General features: G+C 44.1%; 1 protein-coding gene across 1 annotated transcript; it reads right to left on the minus strand.

Moving 5' to 3' along the window:
• Nucleotides 1–562: 562 nt before the first annotated feature.
• Nucleotides 563–10,681, minus strand: LOC142311203 (gastrula zinc finger protein XlCGF66.1-like). The gene is made up of 5 exons (XM_075349401.1): nucleotides 10,615–10,681; nucleotides 3,098–3,211; nucleotides 2,054–2,239; nucleotides 1,846–1,969; nucleotides 563–1,772 (listed from the first exon to the last, which is right to left on the minus strand). Exons 2-5 carry the CDS (start codon nucleotides 3,170–3,172, stop codon nucleotides 799–801), a joined length of 1,359 nt encoding a protein of 452 aa, XP_075205516.1. The 5' UTR covers nucleotides 3,173–3,211; nucleotides 10,615–10,681; the 3' UTR covers nucleotides 563–798.
• Nucleotides 10,682–24,496: the final 13,815 nt, after the last annotated feature.

The following is a 24,496-nucleotide window of genomic DNA, read 5'->3' on the forward strand; positions in this document are numbered from 1 at the left end:
CCAGGCTGATCTACAGTCCAAATGTCACAATGCCAAGTTAATTCCGAATGTGTAAACCTGCTAAATCTGCAGGGGGTTGAATACTACTTGTAGGCACTGTGTAATGTGTAATATATATATACACACACACACACACACACACATACATATACACACACATAATATATATACAAATATATATGGATATAGATATATATAGAGAGAGGGAGGTCACTTTGTCGTGGTTACTGGGCTTATATGCATTGGCCAATATATAACCTAAGTATCTCTTTATTCAAATATTCCTATACCGGTAATGCAATACCATAGTTCCCTTATTCAATGTGAGCATTTTAGAGTGCAGCTGTATGTATTTTTGTTGTTACCTGCACGTTTGCTGATCAACACCTCTCCAAATAATGGCAAACAAACAATGGCAAAAATTCCTCATTTCACTCCACTAGGATTTTTCCCAGTCTTTCAGTACATTACATGGTAAAGTGAATGGTCTCATTCAAAATTACAACTCTTTCTGTTAAAACAAAAAAGCACAAAAGTGAAAATGAGGAAGAAATAAAACACATTCCAACAAAGTGCAGCAGCACATATTTAATGTTATATAAAGGAAGTTTCTTTATTACAATATACTCACAAACAGCTAAAATAAACACCTTGTATAAAATAAAATATATTACATTGGACTCCTGCCCAACCAAGGGTTTCGCTCATTTGATGCTACTTTGTACAAACTGACCATCATGAAACAGATATAATCGTGCAGAAGATTACTCGTCATTGTTCCATACATTGGGTAGATGTTCACAAACCTGAAGGCACATTTTTTGTTACAGACTTATGTATTCTTTGATGTTTGCAAAGATCACACGTTCTCATGAAACGTTCTCCACATGTGCTACAGGCATAAGGTCTATCTCCAAAGTGGCGTCCCATATGTAACTGAAGTTTGGATGTACTTGGGAAACACTTCCCACACAGAATACATTTAAACAGTTCCTTATTTTTACGCCAATGAATCTTCATATGCACTACTAGCGAGGATTTGGTGTAGAATGCTCTCCCACACTTATTGCAAGTCAACAATTTATGTTTCACAGGTAGTTCTTGTGGAACAGTCACAACACTTGGGGGCCCATTCTGAAGTAATTTTTCTGCTATGTGAATTCCTTGATGTGCCACTAACTCACCCATGGACACAAAACATTTCTTGCACTCAGAACAAGAAAACTGTACACAAATGTTATTGGCAGTTCTGTGCGTCTCTGGAAGAGTTGGACCTTCTTTACCATTAGTTGACTGATGTGTATTGAACATGAAGTTTCCGCCACTACATGAGGCTGGTTCCTTATCATGAGATACACATTGTTGTGTATAATCGTTAGGATCAGGCAGGGTTTCTTCTTGTATGTTTGCTTTAACCCCAAGTAGATATGAAGTGTGACTCAAAGGTGTACTTTTTTGGTCTTTGAAATTCTTTCCATCACATGATTTTGGTTCTTCCTTAGTAGATGTAGCTGTAGTAATGTTTTGGTATGTGAGACTTCCACCATTACATTTGACGAGTTCATCTTTAACATGATTAAATGGATTTTGTGGTATAGGTTGAGTGAGATTTACACCATCACATGAAACTAGTTCTTCCCTTATAGGAGCAGGAGGATCTTGTTGTATATGGTCTGTAGGTGTATAAACATTGGGGCTTGTTACGTGTCCTTCATATTGTTCCTCCTTAATCATCTTCATTGAATGTTCATTTGTATCATCTTTAAGTACACCTGTTGAAAAGAGCAGCAGATAGTTACATATTTTTTCTATTATATTGAGTGCTTACTAATATATGCCACTGACCCAATGATGTGAGTGGCTGATGGTCCGCCATCATGACATCCTTGTATGTTTCCCTGTGCTCTTCCACATAGTCCCACTCCTCCATGGAGAAATAAACACCAACATCTTGACACCTTATAGGAACCTGACACACAATGATACAGTCATCATCCTGACACATCACCCCTTGTGTTACTGTATAATGTCCCAGTATCCCCAGCAGCGTCACCTCTCCAGTCAGCAGCTCAATCATCTTGTTGGTGAGGTCTAGGATCTTCTTCTTACAGTTTGGTTTATGTATCACTGATTGAGGCAAAGGTAGGTGAACATCCGTCAGCTCCTTCCAAGTTCCTTCTGCAACCTGAAGACAATTATTCTTTTCTCTCCCTCTTGGCTTCCTCACGACAAAGTAATCCTGTGAAATGAGGAAAAAATTATATGTATAATGGGGGAGCAGAGGTTAACACCCCCTATGAAACCTTCTCACATCTCCTTCCTAAACAACTGCAGTTCACTTAAAGGGAACCGGTCAGCAGAAATTTCGCAATAAACCTAAAAGATTCCCCCTCTGCAGCTCCTGGGCTGCATTCTAGCAAGGTTCCTGTTGCTATTGTGCCCTCTTTGAGACCTAAATAAATACTTTATAAAGTCTTACCTTTTTGTATGCAAATTTTTTTATGGTCACGGGGGCGGGCTGTCTTGCGTCCGTTATTCTCCCTCCTGCCGCTTTACGCCGTCCCCCATTACTCATTTCCATACCTGCAGACGCCGCCCAGTGCTCCAGAGGTCTCGTGCATGCCCAGTGCCACTCTCGCGGGACTGAGCACTGTGCACAGTGTGACCGCTGGTGACGTGATTGCGCAGGCGTGAGATTATGGGCGGCGCTGTGATTGTCATAAGCAGCGTCATCCAAGTACCCGCCCATAATCTCGTGCCCGCACTTTTCACTCTGCCTCCACCGTTATGCGGTCATGATCGGTGGTGTGCCGCTCCTCCCATCTATTTCCTGCTCCAGGGAAAGATGGGTAATGGGTGACGTGGGTTCATATGGCCAGCGCTTGCGCATAACGGTGGAGGCAGAGTGAAAAGCGCAGGAGCTGCAGAAGGGGAATCTTTTAGGTTTATTGCGAAATTTCTGCTGACAGGTTCCCTTTAAGAATGAAACATCATCTTACTTCCTGAAGATTTTAGTCTAGTGAGACATGTTCTCTCATTCAGTCTTCGTGATCCCAAGGCAGTTACGCTAGCAAATATATTGCTAAGAACCCCTCACCTCTCCTGTTAGCAGAAGCATGATCTCCAGGGTGAGGCTTAGGGCCTGTTCAGTTGGATTTTGGTTTTTGTCCATGTTCAGTGATACAATTGAGAAATACTTCAGACATGAAATCTGGAATGACAAGATGGTTTTGGTAAATTATATTAGCTATGTATTGTGTTTTGTGACATCACAACTCATGTTGTATGATAATATACTGTACATTGGGCTGATACCAATGGGATGCCATTAAAATGACCTTTACACTAAAAGTACTGGTCATGTCTAAAAACAACATTTACCTGCAGATCTAGGGTTAAATGGGATGTCCAGTCTAATGCGGGCGTCAAACGATACGATCTATCATGCGATCGGACGAGGGATCGTACCTGCCCCCGTCGTTTGTGCGTCACGGGCAATTAGTTGCCCGTGGCACACAAAGTCGTTAAACCCCCGTCACACGTACTTACCTGCTGAGCGACGTCGCTGTGGGTGGCAAACATCCACTTCCTGAAGGGGGAGGGACGTTCGGCGTCACAGCGACGTCACACAGTGGCCGGCCAATAGTGTACACACACTATGCCTATATTACACACTGTATACAGCTATCCCCACTGTACACACTATGCCTATATTACACACTGTATACAGCTATCCCCACTGTACACACACTATGCCTATATTACACACTGTATACAGCTATCCCCACTGTACACACACTATGCCTATATTACACACTGTATACAGCTATCCCCACTGTACACACACTATGCCTATATTACACACTGTATATAGCTATCCCCACTGTACACACACTGCCTATATTACACACTGTATACAGCTATCCCCACTGTACACACACTGCCTATATTACACACTGTATACAGCTATCCCCACTGTACACACACTATGCCTATATTACACACTGTATACAGCTATCCCCACTGTACACACACTATGCCTATATTACACACTGTATACAACTATCCCCACTGTACACACACTATGCCTATATTACACACTGTATACAGCTATCCCCACTGTACACACACTATGCCTATATTACACACTGTATACAGCTATCCCCACTGTACACACACTATGCCTATATTACACACTGTATACAGCTATCCCCACTGTACACACACTGCCTATATTACACACTGTATACAGCTATCCCCACTGTACACACACTATGCCTATATTACACACTGTATACAGCTATCCCCACTGTACACACACTATGCCTATATTACACACTGTATATAGCTATCCCCACTGTACACACACTGCCTATATTACACACTGTATACAGCTATCCCCACTGTACACACACTGCCTATATTACACACTGTATACAGCTATCCCCACTGTACACACACTATGCCTATATTACACACTGTATACAGCTATCCCCACTGTACACACACTGCCTATATTACACACTGTATACAGCTATCCCCACTGTACACACACTGCCTATATTACACACTGTATACAGCTATCCCCACTGTACACACACTGCCTATATTACACACTGTATACAGCTATCCCCACTGTACACACACTATGCCTATATTACACACTGTATACAGCTATCCCCACTGTACACACACTATGCCTATATTACACACTGTATACAGCTATCCCCACTGTACACACACTGCCTATATTACACACTGTATACAGCTATCCCCACTGTACACACACTATGCCTATATTACACACTGTATACAGCTATGCACACTGTACACACACTATGCCTATATTACACACTGTATACAGCTATCCCCACTGTACACACACTATGCCTATATTACACACTATACAGCTATCCCCACTGTACACACACTATGCCTATATTACACACTGTATACAGCTATCCCCACTGTACACACACTATGCCTATATTACACACTGTATATAGCTATCCCCACTGTACACACACACTGCCTATATTACACACTGTATACAGCTATCCCCACTGTACACACACTATGCCTATATTACACACTGTATACAGCTATCCCCACTGTACACACACTATGCCTATATTACACACTGTATACAGCTATCCCCACTGTACACACACTATGACTATATTACACACTGTATACAGCTATCCCCACTGTACACACACTATGCCTATATTACACTGTATACAGCTATCCCCACTGTACACACACTATGCCTATATTACACACTGTATACAGCTATCCCCACTGTACACACACTATGCCTATATTACACACTGTATATAGCTATGCACACTGTACACACACTATGCCTATATTACACACTGTATACAGCTATCCCCACTGTACACACACTATGCCTATATTACACACTGTATATAGCTATCCCCACTGTACACACACTGCCTATATTACACACTGTATACAGCTATCCCCACTGTACAGACACTGCCTATATTACACACTGTATATAGCTATCCCCACTGTACACACACTATGCCTATATTACACTGTATACAGCTATCCCCACTGTACACACACTATGCCTATATTACACACTGTATACAGCTATCCCCACTGTACACACACTATGCCTATATTACACACTGTATATAGCTATTATTATTATTATTATTTATTTATAGAGCACCATTGATTCCATGGTGCTGTACATGAGAAGGGGGTTACATACAAAATACATGTACAAGTTACAGTAGACAGACTAGTACAGAGGGAAGAGGGCCCTGCCCTTGCGGGCTTACATTCTATAGGATTATGGGGAGGAGACAGTAGGTGGGGTGTAGGTGGGGCGGCAGCTCCGCACGGTGGTGGGGCGGCAGCTCCGCACGGTGGTGGGGCGGCAGCTCCGCACGGTGGTGGGGCGGCAGCTCCGCACGGTGGTGGGGCGGCAGCTCCGCACGGTGGTGGGGCGGCAGCTCCGCACGGTGGTGGGGCAGTGAGGTCATTCAAGGTTATAGGCATTTCTGAACAGATGAGTCTTTAGGTTCCGTTTGAAGTTTGCAAGTGTAGTAGATAATCTGACGTGTTGAGGCAGTGAGTTCCAGAAGACTGGGGATGTTCGGGAGAAGTCTTGGAGACGGTTGCATGAGGAGCGAATGAGAGAGGAGGATAGAAGGAGATCTTGGGAGGACCGGAGATTACGTTTTGGAGTGTAGCGAGAGATTAGTTCAGAGATATATGGAGGAGACAATTTGTGGATGGCTTTGTAAGTCAGTATTAGTAGTTAGAATTGGATACGATGGAAGATTGGGAGCCAGTGAAGGGACATGCAGAGAGGAGAAGCGGGGTGGTAGTGAGGCGAGAGGTGGATCAGTCGGGCAGCAGCATTAAGGATGGACTGGAGAGGGGCGAGCGTGTTAGCAGGGAGACCACATAGGAGGATGTTGCAGTAGTCGAGGCGGGAGATTATGAGAGCATGCACTAGCATTTTTGTAGATTGAGAATTGATGAAGGGACGGATTTTATCCCCACTGTACACACACTATGCCTATATTACACACTGTATACAGCTATCCCCACTGTACACACACTATGCCTATATTACACTGTATACAGCTATCCCCACTGTACACACACTATGCCTATATTACACACCGTATACAGCTATCCCCACTGTACACACACTATGCCTATATTACACACTGTATACAGCTATCCCCACTGTACACACTATGCCTATATTACACACTGTATACAGCTATCCCCACTGTACACACACTATGCCTATATTACACACTGTATATAGCTATCCCCACTGTACACACACTATGCCTATATTACACACTGTATACAGCTATCCCCACTGTACACACACTATGCCTATATTACACACTGTATACAGCTATCCCCACTGTACACACACTATGCCTATATTACACACTGTATACAGCTATCCCCACTGTACACACACTATGCCTATATTACACACTGTATACAGCTATCCCCACTGTACACACACTATGCCTATATTACACACTGTATACAGCTATCCCCACTGTACACACACTATGCCTATATTACACACTGTATACAGCTATCCCCACTGTACACACACTATGCCTATATTACACACTGTATACAGCTATCCCCACTGTACACACACTATGCCTATATTACACACTGTATACAGCTATCCCCACTGTACACACACTATGCCTATATTACACACTGTATACAGCTATCCCCACTGTACACACACTATGCCTATATTACACTGTATACAGCTATCCCCACTGTACACACTATGCCTATATTACACACTGTATACAGCTATCCCCACTATACACACACTATGCCTATATTACACACTGTATACAGCTATCCCCACTGTACACACTATGCCTATATTACACACTATATAGCTATCCCCACTGTACACACACTATGCCTATATTACACACTGTATACAGCTATCCCCACTGTACACACACTATGCCTATATTACACACTGTATACAGCTATCCCCACTGTACACACTATGCCTATATTACACACTGTATACAGCTATCCCCACTATACACACACTATGCCTATATTACACACTGTATACAGCTATCCCCGCTGTACACACACTATGCCTATATTATACACTGTATATAGCTATCCCCACTGTACACACTATGCCTATATTACACACTGTATATAGCTATCCCCACTGTACACACTATGCCTATATTACACACTGTATACAGCTATCCCCACTGTACACACACTATGCCCATATTACACACTGTATACAGCTATCCCCACTGTACACACACTATGCCCATATTACACACTGTATACAGCTATCCCCTGTACACACACTATGCCTATATTACACACTGTATACAGCTATCCCCACTGTACACACACTATGCCTATATTACACACTGTATACAGCTATCCCCACTGTACACACACTATGCCTATATTACACACTATATAGCTATCCCCACTGTACACACACTGCCCATAATACACACTGTATACAGCTATCCCCACTGTACACACACTATGCCTATATTACACACTGTATACAGCTATCCCCACTGTACACACACTATGCCTATATTACACACTGTATATAGCTATCCCCACTGTACACACACTATGCCTATATTACACACTGTATACAGCTATCCCCACTGTACACACACTATGCCTATATTACACACTGTATACAGCTATCCCCACTGTACACACACTATGCCTATATTACACACTATATAGCTATCCCCACTGTACACACACTGCCCATAATACACACTGTATACAGCTATCCCCACTGTACACACACTATGCCTATATTACACACTGTATATAGCTATCCCCACTGTACACACACTATGCCTATATTACACTGTATACAGCTATCCCCACTGTACACACACTATGACCATATTACACATTGTATATAGCTATCCCCACTGTACACACTATGCCTATATTACACACTGTATACAGCTATCCCCACTGTACACACACTATGCCTATATTACACACTGTATACAGCTATCCCCACTGTACACACACTATGCCTATATTACACACTGTATACAGCTATCCCCACTGTACACACACTATGCCTATATTACACACTATATAGCTATCCCCACTGTACACACACTGCCCATAATACACACTGTATACAGCTATCCCCACTGTACACACACTATGCCTATATTACACACTGTATACAGCTATCCCCACTGTACACACACTATGCCTATATTACACACTGTATATAGCTATCCCCACTGTACACACACTATGCCTATATTACACACTGTATACAGCTATCCCCACTGTACACACACTATGCCTATATTACACACTGTATACAGCTATCCCCACTGTACACACACTATGCCTATATTACACACTGTATACAGCTATCCCCACTGTACACACACTATGCCTATATTACACATTGTATATAGCTATCCCCACTGTACACACACTATGCCTATATTACACACTGTATACAGCTATCCCCACTGTACACACACTATGCCTATATTACACATTGTATACAGCTATCCCCACTGTACACACACTATGCCTATATTACACACTGTATATAGCTATCCCCACTGTACACACACTATGCCTATATTACACTGTATACAGCTATCCCCACTGTACACACACTATGACCATATTACACATTGTATATAGCTATCCCCACTGTACACACTATGCCTATATTACACACTGTATACAGCTATCCCCACTGTACACACACTATGCCTATATTACACACTGTATACAGCTATCCCCACTGTACACACACTATGCCTATATTACACATTGTATACAGCTATCCCCACTGTACACACTATGCCTATATTACACACTGTATACAGCTATCCCCACTGTACACACACTATGCCTATATTACACACTGTATACAGCTATCCCCACTGTACACACACTATGCCTATATTACACATTGTATATAGCTATCCCCACTGTACACACTATGCCTATATTACACACTGTATACAGCTATCCCCACTGTACACACACTATGCCTATATTACACACTGTATACAGCTATCCCCACTGTACACACACTATGCCTATATTACACACTGTATATAGCTATCCCCACTGTACACACACTATGACCATATTACACATTGTATATAGCTATCCCCACTGTACACACTATGCCTATATTACACACTGTATACAGCTATCCCCACTGTACACACACTATGCCTATATTACACACTGTATACAGCTATCCCCACTGTACACACACTATGCCTATATTACACATTGTATATAGCTATCCCCACTGTACACACTATGCCTATATTACACACTGTATACAGCTATCCCCACTGTACACACACTATGCCTATATTACACATTGTATATAGCTATCCCCACTGTACACACTATGCCTATATTACACACTGTATACAGCTATCCCCACTGTACACACACTATGCCTATATTACACATTGTATACAGCTATCCCCACTGTACACACTATGCCTATATTACACACTGTATACAGCTATCCCCACTGTACACACACTATGCCTATATTACACACTGTATACAGCTATCCCCACTGTACACACACTATGCCTATATTACACATTGTATACAGCTATCCCCACTGTACACACACTATGCCTATATTACACATTGTATACAGCTATCCCCACTGTACACACACTATGCCTATATTACACATTGTATATAGCTATCCCCACTGTACACACACTATGCCTATATTACACACTGTATACAGCTATCCCCACTGTACACACACTATGCCTATATTACACATTGTATACAGCTATCCCCACTGTACACACACTATGCCTATATTACACACTGTATACAGCTATCCCCACTGTACACACACCATGCCTATATTACACACTGTATACAGCTATCCCCACTGTACACACACTATGCCTATATTACACATTGTATACAGCTATCCCCACTGTACACACACCATGCCTATATTACACACCGTATACGGTTTTTCCCTCCTCACAGTAGTGGGCACATGCAGAATATCACTGATCTTACCTAGTACAGAGGATGGGAACTCAACATCTGAAAATAATGCAGGAAGTGAATGGTTCGCACAGAATTCTGGGAATTACAGTTTAAGGACCCCTGTCACATGACCTGATCAGTCACGTGGTGGGAAGGCCGTTGTTTTAGGAGGAGTACTGTTTGGAAATAGCTGCAGTCAGAATGTGAAGGGTGCAGGCATGGTAATGGGCATATACAGTGCACTACACTCCCCCTATATGCACACCACCTTCATTACACTCATTCCAAAATGTACTATGGGGTTAAAGAAGTTGTCTGGTCTAAATCTTTAAGTGCAGTGCTCTCCATGTGTCTCTTTACAGTGGCATGCAAAAGTTTGGGCACCCCTGGTCAAAATCATTGTTATTGTGAACAGTTAAGCAAGTTGAAGGTGAAATGATCTCCAAAAGGTAAAGTTAAAGAGAACCTGTCACCAGATTTGGTGACTATAAGTTGAGGCCACCACCAGTGAGCCCTTATATACAGCGTTCCAGAATACTGTATATAAGAGCCCAAGCTGCTCTGTATAACGTAAAAACACCTTTATAATACTCACCTAGGGGGTGGTCCGGTCCAATGGGTGTCTCTACTCTCTGCTCAGCACCTCCTCTCTGCTGCGATTTCAGTCCTCCTTCCACCCAGTCCAGAATGAATGATGCGTCTACATCATCCACACAAGCCGACATTGCAGTCCTGCGCAGTGATGTGCGTGCCTCCCAGTGCTGTCTGTGCCCTTCCCCCCCGTGCTGTATTTGCCCCACAGTGCTGTCTGTGCCCCCCAGTAATGTATGTGCCCCCCAGTGATGTATGACCCCCCAGTGATGTATGTGCCCCCCAAATGCTGTCTATACCCCAAAGCCATATCTATGCCTCCCAGTGATGTATATGCCCCCAGCCCCTTCAGTGATGTATATGACCTCAGCCTCTCTTGTGATGTATATGCTCTCAGCCCCTCCTGTGATGTATATGCCCCAGCTGCTCCTGTGATGTATATATCACAGGCGGGGCTGTAGCATATACATCACATGAGGGGCTGGGGCATACATATCACTGGAGGGGCTGGGGCATATACATCATGTTGGAGATGCTGGGGCCATATACATCTCAGGAGGGGGATGGGGCAAATACTACACATCAGAGGAGAGGCTGGGGCATATACATCATAGGAGGGGCTGGGTCATAAAAATCAAAGGAGGGTTGGGGCATCTCCTGTAATGTACAGTTAGGTCCAGAAATATTTGGACAGTGACACAATTTTCGCGAGTTGGGCTCTGCATGCCACCACATTGGATTTGAAATGAAACCTCTACAACAGAATTCAAGTGCAGATTGTAACGTTTAATTTGAAGGTTTGAACAAAAATATCTGATAGAAATTGTAGGAATTGTACACATTTCTTTACAAACACTCCACATTTTAGGAGGTCAAAAGTAATTGGACAAATAAACCAAACCTAAACAAAATATTTTTATTTTCAATATTTTGTTGCGAATCCTTTGGAGGCAATCACTGCCTTAAGTCTGGAACCCATGGACATCACCAAACGCTGGGTTTCCTCCTTCTTAACGCTTTGCCAGGCCTTTACAGCCGCAGCCTTCAGGTCTTGCTTGTTTGTGGGTCTTTCCGTCTTAAGTCTGGATTTGAGCAAGTGAAATGCATGCTCAATTGGGTTAAGATCTGGTGATTGACTTGGCCATTGCAGAATGTTCCACTTTTTTGCACTCATGAACTCCTGGGTAGCTTTGGCTGTATGCTTGGGGTCATTGTCCATCTTTACTATGAAGCGCCGTCTGATCAACTTTGCGGCATTTGGCTGAATCTGGGCTGAAAGTATATCCCGGTACACTTCAGAATTCATCCGGCTACTCTTGTCTGCTGTTATGTCATCAATAAACACAAGTGACCCAGTGCCATTGAAAGCCATGCATGCCCATGCCATCACGTTGCCTCCACCATGTTTTACAGAGGATGTGGTGTGCCTTGGATCATGTGCCGTTCCCTTTCTTCTCCAAACTTTTTTCTTCCCATCATTCTGGTACAGGTTGATCTTTGTCTCATCTGTCCATAGAATACTTTTCCAGAACTGAGCTGGCTTCATGAGGTGTTTTTCAGCAAATTTAACTCTGGCCTGTCTATTTTTGGAATTGATGAATGGTTTGCATCTAGATGTGAACCCTTTGTATTTACTTTCATGGAGTCTTCTCTTTACTGTTGACTTAGAGACAGATACACCTACTTCACTGAGAGTGTTCTGGACTTCAGTTGATGTTGTGAACGGGTTCTTCTTCACCAAAGAAAGTATGCGGCGATCATCCACCACTGTTGTCATCCGTGGACGCCCAGGCCTTTTTGAGTTCCCAAGCTCACCAGTCAATTCCTTTTTTCTCAGAAATGTACCCGACTGTTGATTTTGCTACTCCAAGCATGTCTGCTATCTCTCTGATGGATTTTTTCTTTTTTTTCAGCCTCAGGATGTTCTGCTTCACCTCAATTGAGAGTTCCTTAGACCGCATGTTGTCTGGTCACAGCAACAGCTTCCAAATGCAAAACCACACACCTGTAATCAACCCCAGACCTTTTAACTACTTCATTGATTACAGGTTAACGAGGGAGACACCTTCAGAGTTAATTGCAGCCCTTAGAGTCCCTTGTCCAATTACTTTTGGTCCCTTGAAAAAGAGGAGGCTATGCATTACAGAGCTATGATTCCTAAACCCTTTCTCCGATTTGGATGTGAAAACTCTCATATTGCAGCTGGGAGTGTGCACTTTCAGCCCATATTATATATATAATTGTATTTCTGAACATGTTTTTGTAAACAGCTAAAATAACAAAACTTGTGTCACTGTCCAAATATTTCTGGACCTAACTGTATATACAGCAGTCCCAGCATCTCCTGTGTGATGTATATGCCCCCAGCTCCTCCTGTGATGTATGTACATTAGTCGCTGTCTGTTATGTGATGTATCTGATTTACCAATCTTATTATCACAAAGAGTTGACTGCGCTCCAGACTGAGAATCCTGGAAAAGCAGTTGTGAGAAGCAACATGATCGTCACCGAAAATGAACCGCCGCACCAAAGAGAACCAGCTCCAGCCACCACAGTAGGGGTGAGTTAATTAATTGTTTGACCAAATGTAGCCGGGTAATTTTCACATTGATAATTTTGTGTGGCCCCCGAAGGTTGGTAGAAATGGGCCCCGGCAGTAAAAAGGTTCCCCACCCCTGCCCTACAGAGACCTTATCTGAAAATCCTTACATCTGTGCTCTCCTCCTAGCACTTTTTAAAAGGAACCTATGAGGTGCAATTTGCACCCAGGACCACAAGCAGTTCTGGATGCATATTTCTAATGCCTGCCTAGCAGTCCCAGTCTATAGTAGAATAGATAAAGGGATCTTTAGAAAAAGAATTTGTAAAGATCCCATATGGTATGCCAATGAGTGCAGCGACTAATCACAAGGGCGTTAGTTCCCTTGGCTAGTCGGCCCCCTTAGGATGTAAACACACCTCTATGGGTGTACTAACATGATAATGAATGCGTAACGTCAGAGGATGGTCGCGCTCACCTCTCTGCTGCCATTGCGTCCGAGTCCGTGATTTCCACTTAGTGCACATGATCTCGGACTTTCGGTCATGAGCACTATGAAGCCGGGTGTACACGTCCTGGCTTCAAACTTGTGTAGTGTTCATGACCGAAAGTCCAGGATAGCAATATGCACCTAGAACTGCTCATGGTTCTGGGTGCATATTGCAGCTGACAGGTTCACTTTAATTATGCCAGAGGTTAGACCAGAAGATCAGGCTTTCTAATATTATGGCCTTGATTCATCATTGCCTTTGCACCCATTTTATTATTCTATTTGCAGTCTATTCAAGGCTGCTTTCACACTTGCGTTGAATGGCATCCGTTCCTATCCGCCGCCTTGAGAAATTACGGTAACCATTGCAGGAAACCATTTTATTCCTCATAGACTTCTATTAGCTACGGATTGCAATGGATGGCCTTGCGTTGCATCCGTCAGCCCACGCTGCGTTGCATCCGCCTGGCGGATGGAACGCTGCATGTAGCGTTTTTTTGCGCTTGGCGAAGTGTCAAAAAAACGCAACCTACAGGATTCCGTCGGCGTCCATTGTTTTTATAATGGACGCCTATGGTGGTGGAGTCCGTTAGAATCTGTCATTTGACGGATTCCGTTAATGCAACCGTCTTTACACAACTGCACATGCCCAGATGTGTAAAGTCAAGAAAAAAAAAACCAACGGATTGCGTTATTTTGTAAGATCCGTTGTGCCACTATATGCAACGCATCCGTTACACCACGCAATTCAACAGATGCCGTTCAACGCAAGTGTGAAAGTAGCCTTATATGTGCTCGCCAGTGTTTTTTTCTTTTGTTTTCACTCTAGTCAGCGGAGTTTAGCGATTGAAGATAATTCTGTCTGATTCATCAATTGCAACTTTTTAAAAAGTGACAATGTATGTTGTAATTTCACTCCAGTCCCCTCATTGTATCTTTTAGTATGCCAGAATTAGGCTGTTTTCACACATCAGGGTTTTGCTGTGCGGCACAATCCGGCGCTTTGCAGAAAAAATGCATCCGGTTTTTTTTTGCCGCCGGTTGTGTTTTTTCCTTATAGACTTTTATTAGCGCCGGATCGTGCCGCATGTACTCGCGTTTGATCCGGTTTTTTGCCGGTTGCGGCAAAAATTGTCACTCCGGCGGCCGCATAGGGGAACGTTTTTTGCCACCGGCAAAAAACTGCATAGCGCCGCATGCGGCACGGTGCATAATGAAAGTCTATGCACGCCGAATCCGGTGGCATGCATCAAACGCCGGAAGCATGTACCAGTTTTGGTTTTTACTTCTGAGCATGCCCAGAAGTGAGATAAATTCATTGCTTGTCAGAAAATCTCTCTTTCTCTGGCCTAAGAAAATCGGTGCGAGTGGAGTGCGATAAAACATCGCATTCCACTCGCACCAATTCTAGCCTGTGTGTCAGCACACGAGCGATTATTTTCTCAGCCCTAATTGGACCGAGAAAACAATCACAGCATGCTGTGATTGTAATGCGAGACTCTCTCTCTCGCACCCATTCAAGTGAATGAGGCAAGAAAACAATCGCACTGCACTCGCGGTACTCCGTTGTACCGCGCGTGCAGAGCGAGAGTCGCAATAGCTGGCTACAGAGGAGAGAGGGAGATAAATCCCTCCTTCCCCTCCTCCGTGCCAGCCCGCCCCTCGCATCTGTGGTCCGCTCGCACAGTCGGACCGCACTCAGACGCAGGGACACTAGCATGACACTCAGCTCCTGCTGTGCTGCCAGCGCGAGCTGAGTGTCATGCGAGCATCGCACTAGTGCCCAGTGTGGCCCTGGCCTCTCTCTCTCTCTCTCACACTCACAGACTCATTCACTCACTCTCACCGATCACGGGTGCGGCTAATTAAAAAAAAAAAAAAAAAAAAAAAAAAAGGCGTGCAGTTCCCCCAATTTTATACCAGCCAAGATAAAGCCATACGGCTGAAGGCTGGTATTCTCAGGATGGGGAGCCCCACATTATAGGGAGCCCACCACCCTAAAAATATCAGCCAGCAGCCGCCCGGAATTGCCACATCCATTAGATGCGACAGTCCCAGGACTCTACTCATCCTGAATTGCCCTGGTGCGGTGGCAATCGGTGTAATAAGGGGTTAATCATGGCAGGCGTCTATGAGACACCCCAATGATTAACCTGTAAGTGAAAGTAGATAAACACATACACCCGAAAAAATACTTTATTTGGAATAAAAGGCAAAAAAATCCACCCTCTTTCACCACTTTATTAAAATCCCCAAATACCTCTCCAGGTCCGACGTAATCCACAGAGGTCCCACGATGCTTTCAGCTCTGCTACATGAAGCTGACAGGAGCGGCCGTAGAACACCGCTGCTCCTCGGAGCTTCACGCAGCAACTGAAGGGAGTCGCGCTGTCAACGGTGACGTCACTGTGGTAGTGCCGTGGTGTGTGTGCGGTGATGATGCGTGCGGTAGTGCAGGGGTGTGCGGTGATGATGCGTGCGGGAGTGCCGGGGTGTGCAGTGATGATGCGTGCTGCAGTGCAGGTGTGTGCGGTGATGATGCGTGCTGCAGTGCAGTGATGATGCGTGCGGGAGTGCAGGTGTGTGCGGTGATGATGCGTGCTGCAGTGCCGGGGTGTGCAGTGATGATGCGTGCTGCAGTGCTGGGGTGTGCAGTGATTATGCGTGCGGTAGTGCCGGGGTGTGCGGTCATGATGGGGGCGATAGTGCCGGCGTTTGTGCGGGGATGATGGGGTCTCTCTCTCAGCAAAAACAAAAAAAAAACTGATCCACATTTTTACCGGATCCGCATCAGTTTTTACACAATCGGAGACGGATCCGTTGCATCAGGCACAAACCGGATTGTGCCTTATTGCAAAAAACTGATGTGTGAAAGCTTAGGTCAGTGATGGCGAACCTATGGCACGCGTGCCAGACTGGGCACGCAGAGCCCTTTCTGCCGGCACGCGCACTGTCGCCACATTCAGCGACTTTGAACTGTCGGTGTGATCACGCCGGCAGTTCAAAGTTGTGTTGGAGCAGAGGAGACATTTCTCCTCCCTCTGACACCCCTCCTCTCCTAGGCCGCAGGCCTGTTACCGTTGACGGCAGAGCATCAGTAGGCGGCGCCGGCGTCTTGTGGCCGCGCGGGAACTGACTGAGGACCCAGGGGCGCTCAGCGAGTGCTGGAAGGTGAGGGTTTTTTTTTTTTCATTTTTAAACTGTGTGCGGCTGTGCCAAGGTGTGGGGAAACATGGACAGCACAGATGGGGGGATACATGGACAGCACGGATGGGGGGGGGGGAAACATGGCTGCACGGATGGGGGGGGGGGGGGGGAGAAACATGGCTGCAAGGATGGGGGGGGAAACATGGCTGCAAGGATGGGGGGGGGGGGGAAACATGGCTGCAAGGATGGGGTACATTTAGCAGGAAGGGGAACATGCCAGGAAGGGTGACATTCAACAGGATGGGATACATTTACCAGGATAAGGGAAAACATGAAAGGATGGGGGGGGAGGGGGGGGGGGAATATGCCAGGATAGGGCTACATGAACATGGCAGGAAGGGGAACATTTACCAGGATAGGGGAACATGCCAGAATAGGGTACATTTACCAGGATGGGGGAACATGCCAGAATGGGGTACATTTACCAGGATGGGGGAACATGCCAGAATGGGGTACATTTACCAGGATGGGGGGGGGGGGGGGGAAACATGCCAGAATAGGGTACATTTACCAGGATGGGGGGGGGAACATGCCAGAATAGGGTACATTTACCAGGATGGGGGGGGGAAAAAAGCCAGAATGGGGTACATTTACCAGGATGGGGGAACATGCCAGAATGGGGTACATTTACCAGGATGTGTGGGGGGGGGGGGGGGGGGGGGGAACATGCCAGAATGGGGTACATTTACCAGGATGGGGGGGGGGGGGGGGGGAACATGCCAGAATGGGGTACATTTACCAGGATAGGGGAACATGCCAGAATAGGGTACATTTACCAGGATGGGGGGGGAACATGCCAGAATGGGGTACATTTACCAGGATGGGGGGGGGGGGGGGGAACATGCCAGAATTGGGTACATTTACCAGGATGGGGGGGGGGGGGGGGGGGGGGGGGAGAACATGCCAGAATTGGGTACATTTACCAGGATGGGGGGGGGGGGGGAAACATGCCAGAATGGGGTACATTTACCAGGATGGGGGGGGGGGGAACATGCCAGAATGGGGTACATTTACCAGGATGGGGGGGGGGGGGAACATGCCAGAATAGGGTACATTTACCAGGATGGGGTCACTTAACAGCATTGGGGAACATAGAAAAATAAAAAAGGATTGTGCACCGCACTGCTTACCTATACTGGAGGTAGTGTGATGTTTCTGTCCCAAACACAGTTCAGTGTGAAGTTTCCTTGATTACATCCATTTGCTTTCAGATGTCACGGAAAAGCATTTTGTCTAATCTTGATGGATCCAACAAAGTCCCTTACCGAGGTGCTATTGCCCAATTTAAACAAGTATATCCATAGAACAAAAGGAGACAGGGCAGCACTCACCGATATCCTGGGACTATTTTTTTTTCAATGCTGACAGGTGAGACGGACATGAGGGAATGCAGGGAGGGGAGCACGAGACCGACGGTACCGTTTCACACCACTAGGGGTGCTTTCACGGGTCCATACAAAGTGAAACATGAGTAACATACATTTAAGTAGAAAAAACTACTAACTCATGTGTACATAATTAAAACAGAATTAAAAACATTCACATTTTGCAATTAGATCACAGTAAAAATGGATCACATTTATATTAAGCCTATAAGACTTATTACCATTCTGATCATGATCTCACATTTTTAAACAGAGCATATCACCAAATTTCAATTGACTTATAGGAAAAATATTGGTTTTTTTACCTTATTATTATTATAAATTCATAAAGATAATTCTTTTCTCATCAAGTTTATAATTTATTATGCACTCGTTTAATTATATAGTACAATATAGGGATTAAGCTAAATTTTATTTATTGAAATCTATTGATTATCTTATTCTTGGCATACAAAAGAATCTTTTTTTTTTTTTTTTTTTATAAATGAATTCATTAAGGCTGTCAATATCGATTAAGTAGACAAAAAACATTCATGAAGCTATATGCCAATACTCAGAGTATTATTCCTCTTATATATCCTGGATGATAAAACTATTGGACCGGCAAGCAAACACATTTTTACAAAGAGAATCTATTATTTTAAATAACCAGAATCATGAGAAATTATATACATTTATCAAAATGATTATACATGAATTAGATAACACGCAAGCAAATCACCAAGGAGAGGAGGGCTGGTCAACATAGCTTCAGACATTAGAGGAATATTATCATATCGTTTTTATCATTGAAGCCGATGGGTCCCATTGCTTTGGTGTCCATAATCCAACGAGCTTCTCTCCTTAGGCTGGTTTCACACTACGTCTTTTTAACATGCGTCCTGAACGTTTTTTGCTGCAAAAGCGGATCCTGCTTTTACAGCAAAAAACGCATGCAAACGCATGTCTTATTTTGCAGGATCCTGTCACTGGATGTTTAGGGGCGGGCATTGGAGTCATGTGATCGGGAGTGAGGGGAACTAAACGTGCCAGACTGGGAGCCGGCATCTGACAGCTGCGAGGCTGTAACCAAGGTAAACATCGGGTATTTACTTTGGTTACAAGCTTCTGCAGCTGCTAGGAGCCGGCTGCCTGCACACGTTACCAACGTAAACATCGGGTAACTAAGATAAGTGGTTACCCGATATTTACCTTGGTTACGAGTGTCCGCAGCTCTCAGGTGGGAGAGAGAGACAGGAGAGGGAGGGAGAGACGGCGAGAGAGAGGAGAGGGAGGGGGAGAGAGAGAGGTAGGAGAGAGATAGACTGATCACGGAGGCTGGCTTCTGGGCATGCTCAGTAGAGCAAGCAGGATCCTGCCTATCAGCACGCCAGCGTTCACATGCGTTTGCATGCTGTTTAGTCAGGATCCAGCAATTTGCAGTATTTGGACGCAGCTCAAAAACGCTACAAGTAGCGTTTTTGAAAGATGTTAAAAAACTGCAAGTCGCTGGATCCTCACTATAACGCACGCAAACGCAGGTGAACGGATGTTAACGCGAGTCCATTGCAAATGCATTGAAATGAAAACGCATTTGCACTGGATCCGTTTCTGCGTTAAAAAAACGTTATGGACGGATGTTAAATAAACGTAGTGTGAAACCAGCCTTAGTAAGTGCTTGTGTGTATCTCCCCCTGCTGGGGAAGGTGTAATCTTTTCTAATCCGGCAAAACTAAGCAATTTATAATTACCATTATGTTTCTCTTGCATGTGATTAATGAGGCGTGTAGCCCCTACCCCTGTACTAATTGAATGTGCATGCTCTCGAAATCTGGTGAATAATGGTCTAATAGTTTTGCCTATATAGAAAAAATTACACGGGCAGAAAATGATATATACCAGCCATTTAGTCCGGCATGTAATTAGGTCGTTTATTTTATACCATCTATCACCCACTTTGATACTCTTGCCTGTCAGATGTTGATCGCAATATGTACAATTCCCACATTTATAGTTTCCTATGGGGCTTGCTTTTTCTAACCACGTTTTTTGTGGAATAAACCTCCTTTTTATCAATAGATCTCCTATATTTTTCTCCGGTATGTAATTTGGGGTTTATTATTCGCTACCTCTTTAAGGTCCCTGTCGCTCTCAATTATGTGCCAATGGCGGTTAATAATCGATTTTATTATTTGATCCATGGAACTGAATTTAAAATTAAATCTGAACCGTTCTGTTTTTAAAGTATTTTTCTGATGTCTAACCAGCTTATTTTTATTTTTATTATCATCTCCCTGTAAGGTTTTTTCCAAAGCTTCAGTAATTATAGATTGTGGATATCCCCTTTCCTTTAGCCTACAACTCAATTCATCTGCTTGTGTCATAAAACGATCTATGTCACTATTTGCTCTTTTTATTCTAAGAAATTGGGAATATGGTATTGATTTTTTTACATGTGCGGGATGGGCACTATCGTGGCGCAAAAGAGTATTTACTGCTATAGATTTTCTGTAAGATTCAGTTTTAATTTCATTGTTCTGTATGGAAATTTTTAAATCTAAAAATTCCAAAGTCTGATCTCCAAAATTACTGGTGAATAACATATTATATCTATTAGACTGATTAAGGAATAAGACAAACTCATCAAATTTTTCTTTTGTACTATCCCAAACAATTAGGATATCATCCACATATCTATAAAAATGTTTAATGTAACATAGAAATTTGTTATTTTGGGAATAGATTGTGTCATCCTCAAATCTCGCCAGAAATAAGTTTGCCAATGTGCAAGCTATGGGGGTGCCCATAGCCACACCCCCATGTTGCAGGTACCAAGTCTCACCGAATTTGAATACATTATTTTTAAGTACGATCAATAACGCTTCAGTTATAAAGTTGGTGTAATCATCATGTTCTCCCATGTTGGTCAAAAAATGTCTAACAGCCTCTACACCCAGAACCTAGAGGCATCTGTGAGTACTGTATATGGGGTATGAGTGCTGTATATGGGGTATGAGTGCTGTGTGCAGCGTGTGTGAGTGCTGTGTACAGTATACATGTGAACTTTATATGGCCAGTGTGTGTCGTGTGCGGTATACAATATGACCAGTGTGTCAATTTTGTATGCTGTATATGGCCAGTGTGTCAATTTTGTGTGCAGTATACTGCCAGTGTGTTGGGGCTGTGTGCGGTATACGGCCAGTGTGTCAGAGCTGTGTGTGGTATACAGCCAGTGTATCAGAACTGTATGCGGTATACGGCCAGTGTGTCAGAGATGTGTGCTGTATATGGCCAGTGTGTCAGAGCTGTGTGCGGTATACGGCCAGTGTGACAGAGCTGTGTTCAGTATACAGCCAGTGTGTCAGAGTTGTTTGCGGTATACGGCCAGTGTGTCATGGCTGTGTGCAATATACGGCCAGTGTGTGAATCTACAGTTTCTCCTATGTGATTTATATGGTTTACCATTTCACAAAGTTGATTGTGCTCCAGACTGTGACAAACCTGGAAAAGAAGCTGTGAGAAGCGACATGATCAATATCACCGAACATCACAGCCGCAGCAAAAAGCAGCAGCTCCAGCCACCACAATAGGGGTGAGTTAATCAATTGTTTCACCAAATATATTAGGGTAATTTTCAAGTTGACAATTTTTTGCGGTCCCTGAAGGTTGGTAGAAAAAGGTTCCCCGCCCCTGATATAGGGCAGTGTGGCTTCTATTATACTGCAATCACTGTGATGACAGTGCTGAAGTCTGTCTCTTTTAGGCCTCATTCACATGGCAGTTTATTAGTTTGTACTTTACAGCAGCATTAAGACAAAACCAGGTGCCACACCTACAGTGAGGAAAAGTACGATGAACGGATCTGTGCCTCTTCTGTGTTGTAAAACATTTCACAGCAGATCTGTGGATTTTATAAAAGTATGGCTAAATCGCAAAGGGTGGAATTTGCGACATTTCTGCAACATTATTTTGTACTTATCACACATTTTTACCACTGATTTGAGCTTTTATAGCTCCATGCAGACATATTATACTAAAAATTGCTTCAGACGTGCAGATTAAAAACTCCTACTAGCAGATCAGCCGGGAGGACTCGGAAGCTGTCCCTAATGTAAGCCTTGTGGTTACCTACCAAGGGTGACAGACAGTCATGTGGTTTCTGGCAATAGAAGGTCACAACATTTGGCTATGCAAAGTGCTCCAACTTTCTATTGTTCCTGCTGTTAGTATTCATTTTATCAGGTAGCTTTTCTGCTGTGTTTACATCTCTTCCCCTTTTAGTCCCAGCAGAGCCCTCATTCCATCCAGCTGCTAATTATCAGTATTGACCATGTACTTAAATACTCTTATCTTTCCTGGACTTTTGCTGGTGATATTATTCAGTTCATTCTAGCTCTGGTTGCAAGCAGGTGGCTTGTACTCAGCTGTGGTGTTGTTGCTGTTACTTCGCTGAACATCTACCTGTGTCATCTGTGGATAAGTAGTTCATGCATTGTCCCGTATGTCCTCCTTATTGTCTTCTTTAGTGTTTAGGGGGTTTGACGAAGAGCTCATCCCATCCATTCCCTAGTTAGGACCTAGCACTAGGGATACCTAGGGTCAGGTATCTAGCTCGGCACATAAGTACGGAACCTATTTAGGGTGGTGAGGGACCTTAGGGTCCAGCACTAGGTTTGGTCAGGGGTCACCCTCTCCCCCTTATCTAGACACATAACAGAGAACAGTGGAGATAGGTGATAATGCCGCGCCACAGATCACTTCAGGAGCAATAAGATTAACGTATCTTTATTGGCATAGGTCTACGCGTTTCAGGAGCCACGCTCCCTTCCTCAGGACCGTGAAGAACCAAGAGATTTGATGTCTCTTGGTTCTTCACGGTCCTGAGGAAGGGAGCGTGGCTCCTGAAACGCGTAGACCTATGCCAATAAAGATACGTTAATCTTATTGCTCCTGAAGTGATCTGTGGCGCGGCATTATCACCTATCTCCACTGTTCTCTGTTATCTGCCGTCGGGTGGCTGCTGCCTGGATTTACGATTTACATGCTGTCAAAGGGGTTGTGACTTGCACAACTCCATCTGGTGAGTATTGACTCCCCTTCCCTCACCCCATATTATTGGGGTAATACCCTATTTGCGCTTTTTGTCCACAGTTTTATACCTTATCTAGACACAGGCTTTCCCTTCACTTTCGCTGTTCACTTGGAACTTCCCCATACCTAGCGTGACATTATCAGAAAGGAACATGGACAGGTTTACAATTTGTGAATGTGCATGCCCCTGAATGACAAGAGGAAAAAAACAAAAAACAACAAGACAAAATATTGATCCCTGAATCACCATGAAAAACATGGACTGGATTCCTGGGTAGCAGAAAGGGTCAGAGGATATTGGTTCACCGTTGAATGGACTTTTTATAAATCACTAGCCCACCAGGGAATCATCCATAGACCAGTAGGAAAATAGGACACTATAAAAACAAAAAGTTGGGACTGTGCCACCAGAAAACAGGCACTGTAAGGCTATGTGCGCACTTGAAAATAGACTTTTTTTAAGAAAAATCCGCACCCTCTGGCAGAATACAGCACCCACGGCAAAAACCACGGTAAAACCACTCCTGCGTTTTTGCCGCAGGTTGGTCCCTGCGCAGTGGCGTAACTAGAGTTTGATGGGCCCCGGTGCAAAGTTCAGAGCTGGGCCCCCCTTCCTCCACGTACACTGAC

Source organism: Anomaloglossus baeobatrachus, chromosome 5 (assembly GCF_048569485.1).
Source record: "Anomaloglossus baeobatrachus isolate aAnoBae1 chromosome 5, aAnoBae1.hap1, whole genome shotgun sequence".
Lineage (NCBI taxonomy): Eukaryota > Metazoa > Chordata > Amphibia > Anura > Aromobatidae > Anomaloglossus > Anomaloglossus baeobatrachus.